Source organism: Acomys minous (genome assembly GCF_964271855.1).
Source record: "Acomys minous genome assembly, chromosome: 13".
Taxonomy (NCBI): Eukaryota; Metazoa; Chordata; class Mammalia; order Rodentia; family Muridae; genus Acomys; species Acomys minous.
In genome coordinates this window covers 82,792,623-82,817,240 of record NC_140495.1, presented here as the reverse complement: position 1 = coordinate 82,817,240, position 24,618 = coordinate 82,792,623, and the positions used below count along the sequence as shown (strand labels likewise).

The following is a 24,618-nucleotide window of genomic DNA, read 5'->3' as shown; positions in this document are numbered from 1 at the left end:
CCATGGTATAAATTGTGAAGTATAGTAACCAAGGTAAGTACTATTTTATTAGAATTTTTAACTGCTTTCCTACTTACAAGGGTTTTTTTTTTAGTAATTTCTCAGTAGCAAAGCTAAAGGTAGCCATATACATGTCAACAAATATGCACATATCTAAGAATGTATTTATGTTGCAAATACCATGCCTGTGCTGCATCTCTCCCGTCCTCCACGCCCTGTGGGTAGGGTTAAAGTGTAGCTCAACTGCACTGATCCAGAGGGCATTTGGTGAAGATCTCTTCTCAGGACAGATTTATGTCAAATCACCTAAATTATTGCATCACTTGATTTGGTTCTCAATTATTTTCTTAGAGTCATCATAATACATATATTTTAAACAGTCTTGTGTCTGAATCTTTTTTTTTCCCCTTTTCATTTAGTGATTTCTAGTAACTACCAGACTTGTCTTGGCCTTCTGATGCATTATCCACTCATCGGGGACATACATTCACTGATACTTAAAGCTCTGTTCCTTAGAGACCCAAAGGTAAGCTTTCTTGGGAGAAGTGTGCATAATTTTAATTTGTGTGAAGAATTGAGTTATCCCTCTGACTTGCTCCTAATGATTGTTAGAAGTTGTAAGCCAAAGTTCACATATGTAATTGGCCAGTATGTTAGTAAGTGGATTCAGTGGACTTTGTCCTGACAAACGGCACCCCAGGAGGTACCCATTTTCCTCAGAATGAAGACTTTAAGAATATATTTAAATAACTACTTCTTACAGCCAGGCTTCCCTATCTTTGATAGCGCTCATAGGGGATGAGTTGTTCAAGTAGAGCTTCTGGGGCCATATGAGGATCAAGGGAAAAGAGCTATAGTAAGGACTGGGTTTACCAGAATTCATCACAGAATTATGGTATGAATATATATGTGTACATATACAAACATTATTCTAACTTATAGCTTTAAAGTTACTAATAAACACTCTGATAGACCTTAGGACTGATTTCTTTATTTTAGTAGAAAGCAATCATTAAATTTTTCTTCATACTTCACGGAAAGAAGTGCTTCTTTTACAACTAATGTTATATTTCTTCAAAAATAAGAACATTTAATGATCTTTTTTAAAAAAAAAGTGAATCCTTGCTGTATTTGAGCCAGACAAAAATATTGGATGAAGAGTGAGTAAGAGAGAAAGCTTCAAATGCAAGTATCAGGATGCCAGGCATTGGATGGTAATCCCAGCCTTTGGCTCTTTGGAAACTCTCCCAACAGTCATGTTGGCAGTTGTCAAACCAGCTCTGAGTCAGTCAGTCTGTCTGTGAATTCTGTTGCCAAGTGCTGCCTGTTCATCTTGAGCGTCCAAATTTAATAGAAATCTGATTCTAAAGAATTTTTTTTTATCTTTCTCTAGTTGGTGACATTAACTTACCTTGAGTATATTTTCTATTATATACCTGAGAATTTTCCTTACCTGCTATTTATAGAAATACTAACCTTTACAGCATGTCTGTTATACATAACAATTATATTAAGCATCAAAATAAAAACTATGATTTTTTAGTGGAAACATCTTTTTTAGATATGGCTATTGAATACCACTATTTGTACCTTATATTTCTAATTTTATCTATATGTGTGTGTGTAAATCATATGTACTCTGTAACTAAAAGCCCCACAATCAAGTAGCTATAAAAATGATAAAGATAAAGTTGCCAGTCATTGATGAGTTTTGATCTACAACCTTAAAGTACCTCAGCATTAGAAATTCTTAGGGGTAGAAAATGGGAGAATAGCTGAAATTCAATTTCCCATTTGTTTCTTAAATAATATTTTATTAATTCTTTGATAAATTCATGCAATGCATTTTGAAAATATTTAACTCCTTCCCCAAGCTCCATATCTATCTCCCTTTCCCTGTCTACCCAGCTTCAAGTCCTTTCTTGTTTGTTTTAAATTCAGCTTGCCAATTTTGTGCTACCCAAATACTCTTGCATGCAGTGCTATTCCCTGGAGTATGGTCAGTCCACCAGGTGACACCCATAAAGAGAACTAACTTCCTCTTCCAGCAGTTAGCAGTGGCTAAGGTGGGACTTCTTGCTCCCCCTCCCCTCCAGGTGAGGATTTTGTCTGGCTTGAGCTTGTGTGGGACCTGTGCATGCTGTTAGGACTGCTATGTGTTCATGCATGTCGCTGTGCTGCTGTGTCTGGAAAACACTGTTCTGTTGTAGTCATCCACCATGTTTGCCTCTTAGACTCTCTAACTTCTAGTCCCCTAGTTTACTATGATCCCCGAGCCTTGAAGGAGGGATTATGATAAAGATACCCTATTTAGGGCCAGGGACTCCTGTGTTGATTCATTGTGGGTATCCATGTTATCTACTGCAAAAAGAAACCTGTGTGATGCGTACTGAGAACGGGTGTAGCAGTAAGTCATTAGTATTCCGATTAATACCATATGCATTTAACAGAATAATCGCAGTAGCTTCTCTCTTGGGTCCCAACACCTGTTAGCTACAGGTTGCTTGCCCTGATAACTATGTCAAAAATCTCGTGGAGCAGGCCTTAACTCTAATCAAAAAGAGTGTGATTACTTCCATAATATTTGTGCCTTCTGGCCCTAGTCTAGACCCTATTGTAGCTTGCGTGGTTCAGTGGTTCAAAGCTGGGTAAAACTGATGGTCACCTTTCTGCACCTCCCGGCACTGTGAGCTCTACCCAGGAGGGATTAGGCTTTCAGGTTAGTACCTGCTTGGTTTCTCAGGTACTGTCCCCAGCTATTGTGTCTTCCCATCAAGTTGTGTAAAGCAATAGAAATAGTGTGGAGTGCCTGGGGTCTGTAGAACTGCACTGGCCAACAATTCCAAAAGCATAACCTGGCACTGGGCTTTTGGGGGGGTTTGTTTTCTTTTGTTTTGGGGTTTTTTCCTATCTGTAGTAGCTAGTATTAACAGATAAATCCTTCTAAACTCTTTTCATATATGTCTATATTTTAGGAATTTTCTACAGTGGTAGGATTCCATATGGCTTTTTCAAAAGTTCTTTAGTCCTGATTGCCTCTCTCCAAACTCCCCCTGTCACCTGCTCTCCCAGTCTGCGTTCTGTTTGGCCCTTCCATTACTTCTCTTTTCCCTCGCACATCACTGTGCTCTCTCTCCCTCCCTTTAAAGCCTTCTCATGGCCCATGGTTTCCAAACTTTTCTTGGTATTCCAGATGAAACACATACATAATGATTCAAAGCTAACATTCACAAATTAGAGAAAACATGCAGTGTTTCTTTTGGGCCGCCTCACTGAGGGTGATTCTTTCCGTCTCCACTCATTTACTGCAAATGCCATAATTTTATTTTTCTTAGTCAAATTATAGTTCCTTGTGTATTGGTACTACATTTTCATTAGCCATTCATTATTTCTGGGCACCTTGTTGTTGTGAACAGAGAAGCATCAAACATGGATGACTTAACTATCACTGTAGGAGGATACACATCTTTAAGGTATAGGACCAAGAATGGTATAACTGGATCATGGAGCAGAAGATACATTTCTAGCTTTTTGAGGAACTGCAACACTGATTTCCGTAGGGGCTATACCAGTTTGCGCTCCCACCAACAGTGAATAAGTGTTCACCTTTCCTCATATCCATACCATTATTGTTATCTTTTTTAAAAATCTTATCCATTCTGACTGAGGAGAGATAAAATATCAAAGTAGCTTTAATTTGCATTTTTCCTAATGGGTAAGGATGTTGAACACTTTTAAAAAATATTTATCAGCCAATTATATTTTATCTATTGAGAACTCTGTATTTGATTCCTTGTCCCATTTTAAAATTGGATTATTTGCTGTCTTGGTATTTTTTGTTTGTTTGTTTGTTTGTTTATTTTAGTTCTTCATATTTTTTACTTATAAACACTCTGTCAGAAGTATAACTGACAATGATATTTTCCATTCTGTAGGCTGCCTCTCTGTTTGGTGGTATCCTTTGCTATATAGAAGTTATTAAGTTTCATGAGGTCTCGCTCATTAACTCTTTTTTGTTTGTTTGTTTTGAGACAGGTTTTCTCTATGTTATCTTGGCTGTCCTGGACTCACTTTGTAGACCAGGCTGGCCTCGAACTCACAGAGATCCGCCTGCAGTGCTGGATTAAAGGTGTGCGCCACCACACCCAGCTAACTCCTACCCTTAATGCCTTGCTATTGGGGTCTTCTTTTTTTTTTTTTTTTTTTTTTTTTGGCAGAAAGTCCTTTCCTGTGCCTATATTTTAAGCTAAAGCAAATATTTTATTTAGATTTAGCCTTCATTAGCTTTTTATATACTGAGCCCTTTCTACTCCAGGGTCCATTCGAAGTCATTTTATACTATTTGTCACCTTAGGCCCCTCTTGGTTGCAAGCTTTTCTCAGAGAATCCTTGTTGTAATGACCTTGGCAATTTTGAGCACACTTGTTCAGGAATTTGCACAGTGCCCTTCAAATCTAACGTTACTGGACCAAGACTATGAGTCTAGGGAGGAAGACTGTGTCACATTACATCAAGGGCACACTGTCAGGCGGAGGGAAGCACTGGCTGGTTTTCCAGAGGAAGCATCTATGGGCAGCTCACAGCCACTTGTAACTCCAGCTCCAGGCATCCAGTGCCTGTCTTCTGTGGGCACCAGGCAGCACGCTTGGGGCACAAATATACATGCAGTCAAAACACCCATACATGTTAATTGACAAAACAAAACAAAACACAGCCAGTACACTTTGGTCACCTGGCCTAGAAAGCACTTGTCAGGGGTTTACCCTGTAAAATCTCCCTCTCAGCAGTAGTATTTGGAGGGATGTCACTGCACATGTGGAGTTATGTTTCACATGTCTGAAAGAAGGCCATTTACATACACTATTTAGAGTTTTTACACACTGTGTCTCTGTTGCTCCCACTTCTGTTACCCATTCACCTGCTCACTTGTTTGAGAGTAGCTGCATGGCTGTCCTGCTCTTGGGTCTAATCCAGTACTAGGCATTGTCTCACTGGTCATGTTGCCCCAGCCTTGGCCACCAAGGACTAGTTCCTGTTGCTCCAGTGGCCCTCTGACATGCCACCATCGTTGTATGTGGAAGCTTTTTCTATGCCTTTTTTTTTTTTTTCTTTTTAAAGGATCTTCTTGCTTTTTGACACTATGAGACTTCAGGCTATCCAGTATATTTATTTATATATATATATACTTTTATTTCATTACACATGTATAAAACAAACTACATACAGCAGGGAGAACCATGTGACAATCATGAGAATAATGAGTTCTATATATGTCCGGTATATTTCTTGTATCAGCTTTCACATCAGTCATTTATACCCCCCAGAATTTTTTAAGGTTTTACATAATATTTTTACTAGCTGATTTTTGGCCTTTTTGTTCCTTTCACTGTTCTCTCGTACATCCTAACTGCACTTTCTCCTGCCTCTGTTTTTCCCAGTCCCTTCTCCCAGCCTCCCCTCTCCTCCAGATCCATTCCTCCTTTGTTTCCTTTCCAAATAAATAAATAAGAAAGAGCGTACCTCCCAGGATATCAACCAAACACAGTATAAGAAGTTACAATAAAGCTAAGCTACCCAAGAGCAGCTAGAAATGTAAAGAACAGCCAGATGTGATGGTACAAGCCTTTAATCTTAGTACTCGGGAAGGCAGAGGCAGCCAAATCTCTTGAGTTCAAGGACAGCCTGGTCTACAAAGTGAGTCCAAGACAGCCAAGGTTACATGGAGAAACCCTGTCTTCAAAAAACAACAACAAAAAGGAGCCAGGGACACTACCCACTACCCACTGTTAGGAGTCCCACCAAAATACCCAGCTACACAACCATAACATATATGCAGAGGACCTAGCTCAGACACATATACAGGGTCTGTGATTGTCACTTTAAAGCTTTAATGTGCCTATATTTTCAAGAATATTTCCTCCTTTCTCCTCTGTCAGATTTAGAGTGTCATGTCTTATATTAAGGTACTTGATCCATTTAGAATTTGAGTTTTGTTCGGGTTGATAGATAAAGATCTAGTTTCATTCCTCTATGTGTAACTATACAGTTTGACAAGTACCATTTGTTGAAGATGGTGTATATTTTCGGTATCTGTAAGTGCACACACACACACAGACACGCATGCACACATGCACACGCACAGACATACATACTCAGGTCATCAATTCAGTTCCCTTGATCAGTGTCACTGTCTTTATGCCAGTACCATGCTATTTTTATGATTATAGCTCTGTAGCATAACTTAAAATCAGGGACAACAATACCACCAGCAACTCTTTTCTTATTCTTATTATTTTTTGGCTATCCTATTTTTTTTTTATTAATTTATTCTTGTTACATCTCAATGGATATCCCATCCCTTGTATCCTCCCATTCTTCCCTCCCTCCCATTTTCCCCTTATTCCCCTCCCCTATGACTGTTCCTGAGGGGGATTTCCTCCCCCTGTATATGCTCATAGGGTATCAAATCTCTTCTTGGTAACCTATCCTATTTTTATTGAAAATATTTGCATCTATGTTTGTCTGAGAGTTTGGCCAATAACATTCTTTTTTTTTTTTTTTTTGTAATTGGATCATTGTCTGGCTTGAGTGTTGGGGTAACACTGGTTTAAAAAAGATGGAATTGTTATTTTGTATTCTGCAGACAATTTTGAGTAGTATTGGTGTTAATTCTTCTTTAAAGGTCTGGTATAGGCAGGAGCCTAGCATAACCATTCTCTGATAGGCCCCACCCAGCAGCTGATTGAATCAGATGCTGTGCCTTACAGCCAAGCATTAGGCGGAACTAAAGGAGTCCTATGGAAGAGTTGGGAGGGAAAGATAGAAGGGCCCAGAAGGGACAAGAACACTACAAGAAGACCAGCAAAGTCAACTAACCTAGACCGATGGAGATTTACAGAGATAGAAGCACCAACCAAAGCGCATGCATGGACTGGACCTAGGCCTCCTACACATATGTAATCAATGGACGGTTTGATCTTCATATGGGTCCTCTAGTAAGTCGAGCATGTGCTGTCTATGACATGGACTCTGTTGCCTGCTTTCAATAACTTTACCCTAACCAGGCTGCCTTGTCTGGCCTTAGTAGACCAAGAGAAGCTCAGTCCTGATGTGACTTGATGTGCTGGAGTAGGTTGGTGGGGGTGCGTGTCCCCTTTTCTGAGGACAAGGCGGGGGTAGGGAGAAAAAGGTAGGAGGGAAGGACCGAATAGTGAAAGGAGGGAAGGCTATGATCAAGATGTAAAGTGAATATATAAATTTATAATAAATTATTCAAAAAATTTAATGTTTTTAAATGGTCTGGTATAATTCTATGATTTATCTATGTGGCCCTAGTCTTTTAAAGTTGAGATATTTTAAATTGCATTTTCTAGGTCATAGGGTTTTCTGGGTCTATTTAAATTATTTACTTCATCTTTATTTAACCTTAGTGGATCATTATGTATATGATTAATAGAATATAATTTAAACTATGTCCTTATGATTCTCTGGATTTCTTCAGTGTCTGTTGTAATATTTTCCTTTTCATCTATGATTTTATTAATTTGGGTCTTCTCTTTCTTTTTGTTAATTTCCTAATGGTTCAACAACCTTGTTAATATTTTCAAAGAACCAACTATCTCTTCCTATATTTTGTTTTAGGGATTTTTTGTTGTTTTTGTTTTTCTTTTTCCAAGGTCTTTACATGCGTCATTAAGTATGAGAGATCTCAAATTTTTAATGTAGGTGCATAGTGCTGTAAACTTTGCTCTTAGGATTGCTCTCTTGGTCTGTTTTGTTTGTTTGTTTTGTTTTGTTTTTCTGTGATAAAATACCATGACCAAAATCAACAGAGGAGAAAGAATTTGTTTCATTTTACAGCTTGTAGTTAAAGCATCCAGGGAAATCTGGACAGGAACTGAGGGCAGTCACTTAGAGGCAGAAACTGAAGCAGAGATCACTGAGGTATACTGCTTATTAGCTTGCTTCTCTGGACTTACTCAACCTGTCTTCTTATACTACTTAGGACCACCAGAGTTGGGCCCACCCACAATCAAGAAAATAAATTACAAGCTTGTCCGTAGATCAGTCTGGTGGGAACATTTTCTCAGTTGAGGCTCCCTCTTCCAGAATGACTCCAGCTTGTGTCAAATAGACATAAAACTAGCCCATTAAGCTGTTTTCATTGTATCCCATATATTTTCATATGTTGTGTTTTCATTTTCATTCAATGCTAGGATTTTTAATTTTTTTCCTGATTTCTCTCTTTCCTGACTTTTCATTGAATAATAATATGTTGTGTGTTTCCATAAATTTGTCTACTTTCTGTAGTTTCAGTTGCTGTTGATATGCAGGACTAATTCTTTTGTGGTCAGATAGAATGCAGTATGTTGTTTCAGTTTTACTATACTTGTTGAGCCTTGATTTCTGTCTTAATTTGTGGTCAGTTTTGAAGAAAGTTCCATGGGCTGCAGTGAAGAAACTGTAGTTAGTGTTTGGGTACAATGTTCAGATGTCTGCTAGATCCATCTGATTTATGGTATCATTTGACTGCAGAATTTCTCTGTTTCATTTCTATCTGGATCACCTGTCTATTTGAAGGATTGAGGTGCTGAATTTACTGACCTGTACTGGATCGGAGTGTATCTGTGGTTTATATCTTCTAGTATTTCTTTCATGAAAATGGGTGCCCTTCTGATCAATACGTAATATTTAGAATTTTAATATCCTCTTGGTTCATTTTTTTAATGAATATGATCCTAATCTCTTCTGAAATTTTGGTTTAAAATCTATTTTGCCAGATATTAGAATAGCTACGCATGCTTGTTTCTTAGTTCCATTTGCTTGGACATACTTTCTCCCTCCTTTCACCTGAGAGTGATTTCTGCTGTTGATGGTGAGGTGTGTTGACTTAGACTTCTTTGATGAACTGTTCTGTAGCTGTTTATTCCCTATACCTTCCTGGGTGTGTTTAACTTTCTCTTCAGACCAAAGTATTCTTCCAATATTCTCTGTAGAGCTGGCTTAAGTAAGGGTCATACATTCCTAAAAATCTATTTTTATTACAAAAAGTCTTTCTTTCTCGTTCTGTTCCAACTGATAGTTTTGCTGAGTGTAGTATCTGAGATGACATCTGTGATCTTTGAGAATGTGTAGAGCATCATCGTCCAGACTCTTCTGGTTTTCAAAGTGGTCTGCAGGTGTTACTGTAATCAGCCTGCCTTTGTACATGACTTGATTTTCCTCCTGCAGCTTGAATATCTTTTCTTTGTTCCATACAGTTAGTATTTTGGTTATTATATGACATGTGGAGTTTCTTTTCTGATCCTATTTACTTGATATTTTGTTATGCTTCTTAGACCTTGCTAGACATTCTTTTGAGAAATCTATGATTTTCTTGAAAGTGTTTTCTACGCCTGTGACCTGAGTTTATTCTTCGTCTATACAGATGGTTCATATTGCATTTGTTCTTTTTATAGTGTACCAGAGTTCCTCCATATTCTGTTTCCAGTGTTTCTTTTTTCCAGATTTAACATTTTCTTAGAGTGATTTATATTCTTTACCTTATTTCAATCTTTGATACTCTTTGTTCTTTATTCCAATTGATCCATTCTATTGGTGAGGCTTCCTTCCTTCCTTTCTTTCTTTCTTTCTTTCTTTCTTTTTTTTATTTCCCTGACTTAATAATTTCATTTCCAGTTTTCATTTCAGATTAGCTTTTCTTCAGGAATGGTATTTCCTTATTAAATTCTATTTTCATAGTCTTTTTTCTTTATTTCATTCAAATGGTCTGCTTTTTAGTTTGTTGGATTTGTTTGGTTTTGTTTGGTTTTGTAGTCTTTGTTATAGTGTCCTCTGAGTTCCTTACACATAATTATAATTGCCATTTTGAAAACATTTTTTTATCAACTAAGTTGTTTTCTTCAAGGGATGTTATTAAGCAGGTACTATTTTCTGGAAGAGACACATTGTTGTGCTTGTTCATGTTGCTTTCTTTGGGATATGGGACTTAGGCGTGTGGAGTTAAGTTTTCATGACATTCCTCGTTTGGATGTCTGGGCTCACCTTTGTTGGGTGACCGTTTTGAACTTTGTTTTCTGTGAACCTAGCTTGTCAGGATATGGACCAGATGAGTGGTACTTGGGGTTCAGTCTTGGAAACTGTTTTGATGTACAAATTGCTTATCAGAAGTGGACCCAGTTCAGCTAGGAATTGATACAACTTCCAAGCCTAGGAGCAAACTTTCTGTAACATCAGAAGATTCTAGCTGGTCATCAGATGTCTGTTGATGGCTCATTGCTTTCCACAGGTTGTTTTTGGGTGGCAGGGACTAGGGCCACCGTGGGAATGTATCATCTCCCTAGTAGCAGGGGACAGGATGTTTACCATCCTCAAGAGGATGTGACTAGGTCCCTACTGGGGTAAAGTGATTAGTGTGCAATTGAGCCTGAGTTCCCTATTTGTATGGAGGGGTTGGCTCAGTGAAGAAAGATATGATTATTGTATCACAACTTACCAATCTCAGTAATTTCCCCTATGTAAGTATGTTGGCCTTTTTAGGAGTAACTCACTCAATTTCCGCAATTCTTCATACTTAATCCATTAATGTTTATTAATGGAATCTAACTACCCTTTCATAAACTAACAGTGTGAGCTTTTTTTTTTTTAGAATACTCTTTATTTCAGTAGGTTATAATGAAACAAATTCTACTAGCATTAAAAATTAAGATTCAGATTTTCAGGCAAATGGATGCAATTAGAAAAAAAAGCATCCTGAGTTAGGTAACCTAGACCCAGAAAGACAAGCATGGTATATACTCACTTATAAGTGGGCATTAGCTGTAAAGTAAAAGACAAATCATGACACAGTCCACAGACTCAGAGAGGCTAAGTGACAAGAAGGGCTTAAGGGGGTGGGGGAGACACAAGGATCTCCCTAGGAAGCGGAAATAGAATAGATTTCACAGGTGGACTGGGGTGGACTGGGGTGGGGTGGGAAGGATCAGGTGCCAGGGAGGGAGGAAATACTGAAACAACTGCAATTGTGAGGGGCCTTTGGGGGTGAGATGGAGACCTAGGGAATGGAAACTCCACGGAATGTCCAAGTGTAGCCCTTGCAAAGACTCCTAGTAATAGGGGACACGGTACATGTACCAACTGTCTTCTGTAGTCAGGCAAGGCCTCAAGTGGAAGGACTGGGAGGCCAAGCCAGGCATAAAACCTGCAACCTACAGTCTGTCCTGCCCGCAGAGTGTGCTGGGACTAGAGCCTGGCAGAATCATCACCACAGAGACCAGAGAGACTCATCCAACAACTGATGTTAGAAGATGCCGATTCCCACAGCCAAACATTAGGCAGAATTTGGGGAGTCCGAAAGAGGAGGAGGAAGGATTGGAGGAAACAAAGAGGTTAGGGACATACCATGGGAACATGGCTCACAAAATCAACTGACCAGGACGCCTGGGGCTTGCAGACACCAGGGAGCCTGTAGGGTAGGCGACCTAGGTCTATATGTGTTATGGCTGAGTAGCTTGGTGTTCTTGTGGGAATCTTACAGTAGGGGCAAAACAGTCACTCTGTTGCCTACTTGTAGGACCCTTTTTGTCCCACTGGGTTAACAGGATGTGGTGGTACGTGCCTGGTCTTATTGTAGCTTGATATGCCATGTTTGGTTGATGTCCCTGGGAGGCCTGCTCTTTATTGAGGAGAGATGAAGAAAGGGTACATCTGGAAGAGAGGGGAGGAGAGGGAGAGAAAACTATGGTCTGGATGTAATATATGAGAGGTTTTTAAAGGAATGATAAAAAAAAAATATAAGATAAGGAGAAAAATATTAGCACTAATGTCTTTAACGGGGGAGCTACTCATCTCTATAGTCAGAGTCTTACCAACTACAACTATCTTCAGAAGATGGGATCATAGCTGATGTTTCAGGGATTAAGGAAACTGGGCCTGAAGAGGAAGTCATGTTTACAGAGCGTATGAACAGGGCCTTGGAATGGTGGAATCTATTGGAAAAGTAAAGAAAGCTCTTTAACCATAAGGATTTTTCAGGTAGCTATCCAAGGGAGGTGCCATTGGAACTGGCTATAATGGCTGATTCTTTGACGTCACTCTGTAAATTTCAGCAGAGGTAATTAACACTCACTCTGGCAGTGTAGAGTTTGAATCAGAAAATGGTAACACAGATCAAGCTCAGTATTTTGGAACCATCATGTGTATTGAGTTTTGTTAGTTTTTGTAATATTTAGAAGTTGAATCAAGTTATCTCTGGTGACCTGCCCAATTAGATCATCATTTGTCTATAAAGAACTGATTTCTACTGCACTAACAAAACCCAGTCCCCTGCTACAAAGGCAGAAATAAAGGAACCTGCTAATCTGTGTACTTAATAGAAACCCACAAGAGCACACCGTTTTCAGGCCATGACTATCAATTAGAGAACAAAAGAGGCCATTTATGCTAAGGGGGAAAAGGAAAGAGCAGTGTGATGCTAATGCCCCTGCCCTGCTCCCAACTCTAGGCATCCGAGTGCTCTGAATGGTTTTCTTCTTTCTTAATAACAACTTAAGGTGCTTGTCACTCCTGATTCCAGTAGATAAGAAAAGCATACAAACACAGTGCAGCTGCTAGCAGTAGTAATAGCAGATAAGATCTGAGGCATGAGATCGTTTTTTTAGTTCTAGCTTCATGTCACAGTAGTGTGCGTGCGGCTGACAGCGTCAATAAAGTAAAAGCCAGCAAAGACCTCCTTAGGACTTCATTGCCCACCATCAGAAAAGCACTTTGCCCTGTTACCATCTTTAATTTCTTAGGGAAATTGGTCTTTGAGACTATATTCTAGAAATAACAGTTTGAGACACCAATCTCTAATTGTTCTGTGTGGGTGTGGTAGACTTTGGAAAGATTCACTTGAGCAGTTTGAACTAACAGATCTGTAAGCTGTGGTAGCAGAATTATAGTTCATATTTTTTCTAACACTTGGATGAGCTTAATGCAGACCTCAGAGCAGCCCCAGTGAACTGAGACAGAACAGCTTACACAAGCTCTTTCCAGTAGATTGGGGAAGATTCCAGGCCAGAAACCTATAAGCTATATATAAATTAGAGTAGCTTCTAGACCTTTGTGCCAACCTTCTCCCTCCTGAGATTCCTGACACTTTCTACCTTTTCAACAAAGCCCTGTCCAGGTTCAGTTAGGACATTTCCTCCCTTTGAGTAAGTGTAACGTGTTTATTTTACCTATCCTTTAATCAGTTATTTGTCAGGAATGATCTCTGCTATTTTCCATTAATTACCTTTATGTCCTACACATGACTGGTAAAGAAAGTATCTCCTTCAAATGCTGTGTCTCTTTCTAGGACCTCCTCATTGACTCTAATCTAAATAAAACTCATTTACCTGACTGTTGACCTGTATTTATGTACATACAAGCTATAGCCAGTGATAGAGTTTAGCTGCCATGTTAATCATGATGGTAAATTAACTCTAGCACTTGACCGTAAGTTGATCTAGTTCCTTAATTTGCCATGTCAGAATTCCTTGAAAAGTTATTTTTACCCTCAGATGTTATGAAATAACAATGACTTAGCAACAAATCTGGTTACTAGAAATACAGATTCTAAACTTAGCTTTTCAGACCATGGTTCTGATTCTCTCTCTTTTTTTTTAAATCACACTGAAACTAGTGAGCAGATTTCCAGACATAACCAAGAAGTGAAGTTAGAAGGATAGAAGGAGGGCAGCTGAAAAATATGAAGTGATTAAAAAACATTGTTCTAGCTAGTAGTTCAAATTTAAAAAAAAAAAATTAAATCCAATTAGAAACAAAAGTCATAGAAAATGTGAGCATATTGTGTTCTTTAAACAGCCAGATGTTCCCTCCTTCCTGAAGGCAGTGAGGGCTAGGAATAGAGGTTTTAAACTATTGTTTTAAGTTGACTGTGAATTCTGAAAATCTGTTTTTACCCTTCAGCAAATAAAATTCTAATACAAAAACATAAGCAAAGTAATTTTCATTTTTGGTGCTCTTATTTGTGTTGTGCATTTAAGTGTTATCCTTACCACAAAGACTTATTACAAATGAAATACAGTGTGTGGATTACCATTTTAGATTATGCAGTAAGAATTTGACGGCTTCCATTTGTTTGGAAGAGAGAATATTCAGAGAAATGTCTTAATAAGTTCTCAGGTCTCCCAGCAGCGTCTAGTGCTGTTATTAGGAGAAAACTACTAGATGTAAAGCAATTTTATAACTATCCTTTACATGGGAACTTACTAGAAAACCGGTATATGCAATGTTCTTATCCTCCACCAGTTCTGGTCTGACTTTTGTTTTAGCTTGTGTTAAATTTTACTTTTTTAAATTACAAGGTGCCTGAACTTCCAGTTTCCTATTTTAGGCTGACACTTAAATTTTTACTTGTTTTATTTTTTACTTTTTTAAACTCACGGTAGTTAGAACATTGTTGTCATTTCATAATGACATTGTAAACTACTGTGCTGTGAGGGTTGAAACGTCTCTAATGGGATGGGTCTGTGGACAGCCAGGCAGCTTCACTAGAAGGTGAGGCTTGTCCCTTCGAGAATGCCATTGCCACTGTCCTCCTCTCCTTAACCAGCAAAGGCCGAATGACAGCCCAGACTGCCTGGGGAGGAAGGTTCATGGTGTTTTTCCTTTTAATAATTTTTCATAATATTTCTTTTGTGGGCTCTGTAGAGATTTTGTATTATTTCTAATCAAGCTTTCACCAGGATTTCCTGTTAAAAATATCTCTTCTTCAACTTTTCTACCGCAAAATGAAGTATTTCTTTAAAAACTGATATTCTTGAAGGATTATTCTTTTGTGTTTGTGACACAGGGAAGCTGATTTTTCTTTGTTTATAAGCTGTAAAACTAATATTCCATTTTATCACTAAATTTCCACAGCTTTTTCATTACTAGATTAAATATTTATTATAGTTGTTATTTAGGTATTAGTAATTAAGCAGATATATTTTCATATTTAATCAGAAATTCTTTTCAATATAGACTAACATATAAGTAAATAAATAAATGGTGGCTAGACTGTAAAATAATTATCTTCAACAAAGCTATAAGTTTTTATTAAACTATTATTTGAAGTTTATTTTTTCAGACATCTAATGATATAAAAGCAGGTGTTTATCAAAAAAAAAGTTTAGAGTTTCTCTGGCTGCTTTAAATTACTTTGAATTGATTTCATATTTTTAACTAATTTACTTACCCAGTATTTTATGTATCTTCTGAATATTTAACAGTGTTTAAGTGATAGTGATATAATAATCAACAACAAAAAATTATGGCTCTTATAATAATAATCAAGAAGTTACTTGCCATGTTCTGAAAAGGGTGCAATAGAACATGGTCATTAAAGTCATTGAATAGGTTATAGTCAAAACTGGATGAGACCTAATTTAATGTGGTTGCTCTAAAGGCCTTCCCTGCCTATTTTTTTTTTAACATTGTCATGCTTTGCCCTTTATTTTTTAACTTAAAAGTTTTTATTTTTATTAAATATTTTTATGTATACATTTATATTAATATACATATTTACAATAAACTTCCTACAGCAAGAAGAACCATGAAACAATCAGGAATTATATAAATCTTACATTCTTAGTGTTTTTGGCTATTTGTATTTGGCAGCCTTCCTGTGTTGGTGTATCTAAAATTCCGAATGTAAATCAATATCCATCATATCTCATCATTATTAGCTTAAAACATCTATCTAGACCTAAAAACATCTTAACCCCTAAACAACTAAGTATAATTGTAAAACTAAACTATCTAGTTGGTCTTCAACCCATCAGAGACTTGAGAAGGAATAAAATTAATTACCTGACTATGTAGGTGGTGCAGGTTAGCTGCGTCCCAAATGGGAAGATGACAGAGACAGTTTACTACCCAAGCAGTCACCCAAAACTCTGTATAACATTGAGCATCTTCTTCAGCCTTCTGGCCCAATACATCTGACAGACATATTTGTGAGGCAGAAACTAATGAGGACTTGTTTACCCTGTCTTGACAGAGTTTGGCTGTTGACTCTGCCTGCATCCAAGCCTTCCCTTTTTTAGACAGAATTCTGTCTGTGGTAGAAATGAGGACATTTTGTCTAGTGGCTAGTTTGCCACATTTGAAGTCATCTCTATCATAAGGTTCTTTGATGAGAAGGCCTTCTCTTAGGAGAGACCAGTCAGACAAGAAGAGGAACCAGCCAGGCAAACAACAGCAGTGAAAGCCTCCTGTATACTTGCCATTACCCTGTCAGGTTGTGGTTGAAGAGAGCTTGGCCATGCCCAGAGCTGAGAGCTTGCTTTGTTCTCCCTGCATGGTCCCGCCTGCTAGTATGAAGTTAACTCCAAATCCGTGGTCCCGCCTGCTAGTTTGACGTTAACTCCAAATCACATCTTGAAACATCAAAGGCATTGCTAGATTCATGGGGATCCTTCCTGATGACTAAGACTTTTAAATAAATAAATATATTTATATATCATTTTACTCTCACCAACAGTTTCCAGAAATGACCGTGGAGAGTTGCTTGGCTGTAAGCAGACTCACAGACTCAGCCTCTGGAGTTTGAAGAGGTCAGGCTGTTAGGTTCCTGTTGTCACTCATAAGTACACTCTTTTGATCTTCAGAGAGCGTCTTACCGCTTTCTTCATGCCACCATCACTGGTAGCTTTGCTTTTGTTTTAGTACACATGTGTTGATAAGCTAGACAGTTCTGCCTCCCCTACTAAGCCAAGGCCTAAAGAGTCAGTTTCTGGATTCTCAGCAGCACTTGCTCATTGTCTGCCTTGGGGCAGGGGGTGGGCTGTGTTTATGAGATAGTTTGTTTCTTTTCTTGTACCATAGAGTGAAGACATGGATCCACCTACCTTTCTGGATACATCTTAGCAAGATTCAATTTAGTTCAAAAAAATACGGTTTATTTTTCTCAACTTTATTTTTATGTTATTTGTTTATTCATTTATTTTTATTTTTTTACTTTTGAGAAAGAGTCTCTCTATGTAGTCCTGGCTGTCTTAGAGCTCACTGTGTAGATCATGATGGCATTGAACTCACAGAAACACACCTGCCTCTGCCTCTGTGAGTGCTGGAACTAGAGGCTTAGGAACCACACTGACCTACTTCTCTCAACTTTCTACACAAGAGTTACTCCATGTGATTAGGACTAACAACAATAAGAAAAAAGTTAATCCTACAGAAGTTAAAAGACATTAGAACAATGGAAAAGGTAGCTAATTGAGACTTAAAGTCGAGTGGACATCTTAGAGCAAGAGTTAGTTATTCCATGAGCTTTGAGGAATTCACTAGTGATATTCCAGTGTGAGAAAACAGAAAGTCCTAAGGGATTGTTCAAGCAAGTGGCCAGGCTGGACTTGGCAGTTACCTATCTAGAGTCATTTGGAGATTCCTCAGGGACCGAAAGAGTGGCTGCATCCACTCTCTCCCTAGAACCTCATGTATTTGCAAACTCTAATTAAGAATCTGCCATTATATAACGGCACGTTCTTATCCAGCATAGTTAAATACTTTGTGTTACAAGTGAAAAGCCATTTGAAAGAGATTACATTCCAGGGTTTATTAGATTATTATCTGTAAGTAGTTTTTTCACCATTATAATACACACTGAAAATAAGCATGTCTTTGTTTATACCTTCAGTCAATCCAGGAAAGCTGAGTGATTTTTATTCTGAGCACCTGAAGAAGAGCTATGAAACGTCATAGAAATGATTGCTTTGAATGTTTTAAGGGAATAGGTTCCCCCATTGAGAAACAGTGCATTATAATGCTAATAATTTTTCCTTGGAAAACTGAAAAAGATATTAAAATACATAAATTAATTCTGTTCTGATTAATAAATAATAACTTAAAAGTCTACAAACTGATCTTCTGATTTGTGTTCAGTATCTTAAAAGTAAAGAAACTGTAGATGTGTAGGGAGAAAAGGAGAAATGCTTACTCTGAGTAGACTATTAAGGCTCCTATGCATGTGTCTTTGCGAAGCCATAAAATCTGCACAACCATCATAGCGAAAGGATTTTCTGAGTTCCTGAGCCAGAGGGTGAAGGGCTGTCCTGGGATACTGCCCTTGATGTGCTACCCTCTAAATAGATAGCCTTTTTCTGCCTTCATTCAAATCCATTCCTTGTTTTACAGAGGTATCAGTGAGGCCATAATTACCTGTTTTCTCCAAAACTCCTTTCTAGTTCCAAGTGTTATCACAACCTCTCTACTCACTTTCCTTATTGTAGGAAGCAGCTTCTTCAAAAGAGAAAAGTCACCTCTGAGTGTTTCCTTGTCATTTTGCTCATATCTTCATATATTTAAGTGTCAAAGAGATTAACCATAACCAGCTCGCTCAGCTCCAGTGAATATCTGAGATAGTACTGTGCTGTGGATGCTTTCCCCGAAGGCCATGGTGGCAAAGATGTATTTGTCCTTTTATCTTGTTAGACAGTGATGGAAACTTTAATAAGTTGAGCCTTAAAGGAGGTCTGTGAGTCTTGGGCTTTGCCTTGAAAGAGAGGCTACTCCATCTCTTTTATAGCTTCTTACAATGTTGTGCTTTACCATGTGTTCCCACAATTGCATGAACCATGGGCATAAAGCATTGACCATGGATCAAAGTCTCTTAACCTGAGCTCAATAAAGCCTTTCTGATACTTTGTATAGCAGTAGAAAGTTGACAAATTACCTGTTCTCAAAAAGAAGCACAAATGAAATATTTTTAAAGATGAGTCTTAAAGTACAATATATCTAATTCAGTCACTTTATGACTACTATTTTGCGAGATATAAGTAAATTCTGGAGTGTACAAATCACTCAGGTAAACTTTGTGTCCCATAACATTCATGTGTGTGGACTATTCAGATCCTGCACACCAAAGCCAGCTTAGTTCTGTGAAAGGCCCCCATTTGCTAATAGTGCCATAGATTTCCCCAGCACTGCCTCCCCACCCCCCAAAAAAACTTTGGGAAAATTCTTTATTTACTTGGTTATATTTGCTAATTTTGAAAAAGAACTTTATGGTTTAATTTCTCTACAGTTTCTTTCTCTAAAGTACTATTCATTTAGCCAAAATTTACTAAACCCTTACTATCTCAAAGATCTGGGTGAACGGAATTGTATAGAAAGATTAGTAGCATTTGCAGCCACTCAAAGCATCTACATCCGGCTGATCACCCTGTCGTTCCAGCTTTCAGTGAAACCCAGTGGCCTCCTGCCCCCCCCCCCATAGTAGGCAACGAACAGACTTGCTCTGTGGCTTTTAAATGTATGTCTTTAGCAATGCATCGATTACATGAAGACATTGCTTCTGTCTGTTTTGTTTTGTTATGAATATCTGTAAGAATGGATGGATGGACAACTATAATAACCTAAACAAAAACCTCAAGTTCTTTGCCAGACAGGAAGCTATTGTATCCTTTGCAGTTCAGTTCAGCAACTGCTCATGCCTCCTTTGTGCTGGGTACAGAGGGTACAGCACCCTCCCCGACACACAGAGTGTACAACTTAATACAATGAATTATAAGAAGGAGCACTTTAGATATGCATTCTGAATCTAGTTAAAAATAAAGCTACAGTGAGACCTAGGATTCTGTACTGTGCCGAAATTAGCAGGCCATGGACAATACTTTGAAAAGGTTATTAGACTTGGGGGCGGGAATGTTCCTATACAGATTGAAAGCCAACCCCTAAAACAGAAGCCCAGGTGCTAAATCAGTGACCTCCAAAGTTCAGTATGTTCATGCACAGTGACTATACAAAGATAATGGGATATATACTTACCTGACTTAAAGACGAGAAGCAAAATTTACTGCTTAGTTTTACTGCTTAATGTAGAGGGTAGCAGTGGAGGGTTTTTGTGTATGAGCCAACCGTACGGTGCTGTGAGGTCCGCTAGGAGTAAAGGGGACTTATGTGTTGGCCTATTTGCTCTCAGTTTGCACCTTTGCAGTTTCAGTTTGCCCAGTTAAATAGACTTGTGAGTTAAGATAGCACATATACACTGCCAGGGAGGTAAGAAGGACAAGCATCCATTGTGGGGTCACTTGATAGTGCCTGGTAATTAATTCAGAAAAGGATCACTGAATCTAATTTCTTTAAAAAAAAAAAAAAAGTCCCTTCAAGTTTGCTTCCACCTCTGGTGCTGTAGTTGGCTGTCAGTAATAAGGTACCACTTAGATGTTTGGGTTTGTTTTTCTTTAAGCAAACAATTTGTCCCTTCTAGGGTGATGGTAATGTTTTAATAATGAAACTAAGAACTTTTTCAAAGAAGTTCATTCTATGGAGAAAACATTCTTTGGAGAAGGGATATTTTGGGACTGTTTTGTTCATTTATGGCATTCTTGCTAAAGGTAATTTGGGTATATCACACATCTTATAAACTTTCAAAGAATACCTGGAATATTGAAAACAAATTGTCACTTTGTTCATAAACTTCTGAATGGAAAGGTAAAGTCAGATTTGAGTCTGCCTTTGAAAATGTGGAAATTTTTAAGATTTTTAAGATCCTGTTGCCATTAAAGAAACTACCAGTTGTATTAAGAATGTTAGCATAATTAGTGAACTATGACATAATGCTATATAGATGCAAACAACAATTTCTCTCTTCCATTCAGATTTAGCGATTCTGAAGTAAAATTGGTATTGACATAGCATTTAATGGGAATTTATTTTATTATAATTTATTCACATTATATCCCAATTGTAATCCCCTCACTCTTATCTTCCTATTCCCACAGTCCCTCCCTCTTCCACCCTACTCCCTTCCCCTAGACCTCTGGCAGAGGAGGACCCTCCTCCCCCACCATCTGACCATAGCCTATCAGGACTCATCTGGACAGCCTGCATCCCCTTCCTCTGTGTGTCTGCAGGGCCTCTCCAATAAGGGGCCGTGATCAAATATCAGGCTTCAGAGTTCATGTCAGAAGCAGTCTCCTGTTCTCCCCCGCCCTTTCCCCATGTGGAGAATGAGCTGTCCATCTGCTGCATCTGAAAAGGGGGTCTAAGTTCTCTGCTTGCAGTGTCATTGGTTGGTGCATCAGCTTGTGCAGGACCCCTGGATCCACATCTGCCTGCCTTTATAGTCTCCTTGTGGAGCTCCTGACAACCCACCCCCGCTTCCATCCCCAAACTCTTCCATACAACTGGCAGCCCTTGCCTAGAGTCTTGCTCTGATTCCTAGTATCTGTCTCAATCCTGTGCTGGGTGGAGTCTCTCAGAGAACATCTGTATTAGGCTAATATCCACATATAAATGAGTATATACCATGCCTGTATTTCTGCCTCTGGGCTACTCACTCAGGATGATCTTTTCGAATTCCATCCACTTGCCTGCAAAGTTCAAGATTTCCTTGTTTTTAATAGCTGAGTAGTATTCCATTGGGTAAATATACCAGAGTTTCTTTATCCATTCTTCAGTAGAGGGATATCTAGGTTGTTTCCAGATTCTGGCTATTATGAATAAAGCTGCTATGAACATAGTTGAGCAAATGTTGTATGCTGGAGCATCTTTCAGGTATATGCCCAAGAGTGGTATGCCTGGGTCATGAAGTAGCCCCTTATTCCCAGTTTTCTGAGAAAGCTCCATATTGATTTTCAATGTGGTTGTACAAGTTTGCACTCCCACCAGCAATGGAGTAGTGTTCCCCTTTCTCCGCATCCTCGCCAGCATGTACCCTCACTTAAATTTTTTATCTTAGCCATTCTGAAGGATGTAAGATGGAATCTCAGACTCGCTTTGATTTGCATTTCCCTGATAACTAAGGATATTGAACATTTCTTTAAGTGTTGCTGAGCCATTCAATATTCCTCTGTTGATAAATTCTCTGTTTAGCTCTTATCCAAGTATGATGGCTCATAGCCTTAATCCCAGCATTCAAGGAGGCAGAGGCACTGGATCTCTAGAATTTAAGACCAGCCAGGACTACATAGAAGGACCCTATCTCCAAAACAAAACAACAAAAACAGCTGGGCAGTGGTGGGCACACATCTTTAATCACAGCACTTGGGAGACATAGGCAATCTCCAAATTCAAGGCCAGCCTGGCCTACATAGTGAGTTCCAGGACAGCCAGAGCTACACAGAGAAACCCTGTCTTGAAAAACCAAAAGCAAAACAACAACGTACACGCGCGCGCGCACACACACACACACACACACACACACACACACACACACACACACACACACACACACACACACACCCCTTACTGAAGTTGAGCTAGAGAGATGGCTCAGCAATTAAAACACTTGCCATTTCTACCAAGGATTCAGGCTCAGTTCCCATCATCCATATGATATATAACAACTATTTCTCTAGTTCTAGGAAACTGAACTCCCATCTTCTGGCTTCTGTGGGCATGGTGTGCACATGGTACACTTACATACATGCAAGCAAAACATTCATGCACATAAAATAAAAATGAGGAAGTCTTTTTTCCAAAAAGAGTAGAGAAGCATATGCAATTCTATTGCTATTGATAAAAAATCATTTTTCAGAACAAAAACATAAATAAACCATTATAAAAGTAATTTAAATGTACTCATTTCATCTCATTTTAAAATTCTATTATGCATATATTTTGCAACATACAAAACAAATTAGTGTGGATTTTACATGTATCTGGTTTCTAAACAAAAGCATACATTACTGTGGTGCACAGCACTTGATGTTTGTTTCTTCAATAGCAGTATAATAAAATATGTGAAGAGATAGCTTCTCCTTAAAACTGATCCTGTGGTATTTAGCAGGTCAGGAGTTTAAGCCAACAGCTTTCTTCCCCCAGATTAAGCGGCAAGGCAAGATGCAGTGTCTCTCTTGTCCTTATTGATTGATGTTCACCTGAACTACTCTGGTGAAAAAGATCCTTTAGTTTTGGTCCTCATTATTATGAGGACTATTCTCATAATCGGGACTAGTACCCTTATAAAAGACACACATATGCCTAGCTTACCCCTTTGGCCACAGGAGGACACAGCAAGATGGCATTTTGGGGGAACACTGAGAAGACAGACTGCAACATCTTATTTCTGCAGTACTGTTCTTTAATCTGAATACAGTATGTGCTTTTTCTTAACGGTCCTGAGGCTTAAGTTGGTCCTTTAATCCAGTCAGTGATAGACGTGTCATACATTTTCTAATGTGTTTTTTATAGCTGGTTAAAACACTAGCGGTCATGTATGCCTGGTTTTCCCCCAAGGCCCAAGATGGAGAGGTAAAATCGCCATAATCCAGACATATCTTAGCTCTTGCTCTCACTCTGCACCCACCAGTCTTCTTCCTTCTTGGCTTCTCGTTGCATCTCCCTAATGCAAACCGTGATGACTACTCCACACTCCCACTGCCCGCTGTCCCTAACTGAACATGACCTAGGACAGTTAGTGTGAACCTGATTTCTCCAACCATAACTTCTCATTTATTCATGATTAGAATACTGAATTTGAAAATTGGTATAGTAATTAGTTTGCCAAGTCAGGCCTTTAGGTTCCCCCCAAGGAATTGACATTCAGTGTGATTGAAACAAGGGGAAATATGTAAAAATAGCAATTGCAGTTTTATCATATGATGAAATTTACTGACCTATGAGAGTGTTTTTATTAGCCATGAAACTACAGTGTTTGCCATGAAATGGAAGACAGTACAAAAAGAGGAGAAACCAGTCCAGAGACAAAACAGCTCAAAAAGTTCAAAGTGGTAGTGTGAACTGGAGGAAAGGACACAAAGGGGAGGGGAGGATAGTAATATGAAAATGTAAATATGTATATATAGAAAGAATTGGGTACAGAAGAAAATCATATTGGACAACACTGCTTTTTTTGGGGGGGGGTTGTTGCTTTTTTGTTTTTGTTGTTGTTGTTGTTTTAAGTTAAGATGTTTAAGCATCACTCTGTTTTCTGTGTGCTGTGTATTGGTTAAGCTTCTTAACACAATAGATTTCTGATTTTCATCCTTTGAACAGTACACTGAAACTTTGGGAAAGTATCGCAGTTACACAGTTCCTCAGGCTGATGCCAGGTCTCTAATATCAACTTCCATCATCTAAGGTCCTCATGTACCTTGGCATCCCCAACAAGATAAAGAAACAGCGTGGGCATCCATGCTTCCAAAGGCTTTATTGTCAAGCCTGTGGGTGATGTGCATCATTTTATTCATGTTCATCAACTGAACTCATTCCTAGCCCCATGAGGCTTTCCGATGTGCCTGAGCTGTATACCAAGGAAGAAGAGAAAGCAGGTTGGGCAAGCAGTCAGTGGCTGCCTATAAAATGAAAGCATTTGTGTTCCTTTTTTCTATGAGGCTCTTGAGAACACTCTTTCAAAGAGAAAAACTAAAATCACAGGAAGCTTATGATCTTCAGTCTTATGACTTGAGAAATCTGATCTTGTCAAGAGTCTTAGACAAGACAAGCCAGACACAAACGCCAGCTATTTGGCTATGTAAAGCCAGTCATGTTTGTTTGTTGACGTATAGTAAGTTCTAAGGCAGCCTTAAGACTGATACTGGCATCCTTTCATGACAAGTCTTTCACCTCTGCATAACAAACTGCTATGGTCTGAACCTTTGTTAACTAGCAGAATTCATTTTGCTAGTGCTTTTGATTGGCATCTCT

General features: G+C 38.6%; 1 protein-coding gene across 14 annotated transcripts in view; it reads left to right on the top strand.

Moving 5' to 3' along the window:
- Positions 1–24,618, top strand: part of TBC1D5 (TBC1 domain family member 5) — a 450,634-nt gene that overhangs the window by 292,273 nt on the left and 133,743 nt on the right. For all 14 annotated transcript variants that reach the window (XR_014773989.1, XM_084754672.1, XM_084754671.1 and 11 more), the window contains one exon: positions 420–526. Coding sequence is in view for 13 of the 14 variants with exons in the window: in XM_084754672.1 (XP_084610798.1) it covers positions 420–526 (107 nt within the window). In the remaining variant the exon portion in view is untranslated. The remainder of the gene's footprint in view (positions 1–419; positions 527–24,618) is intronic.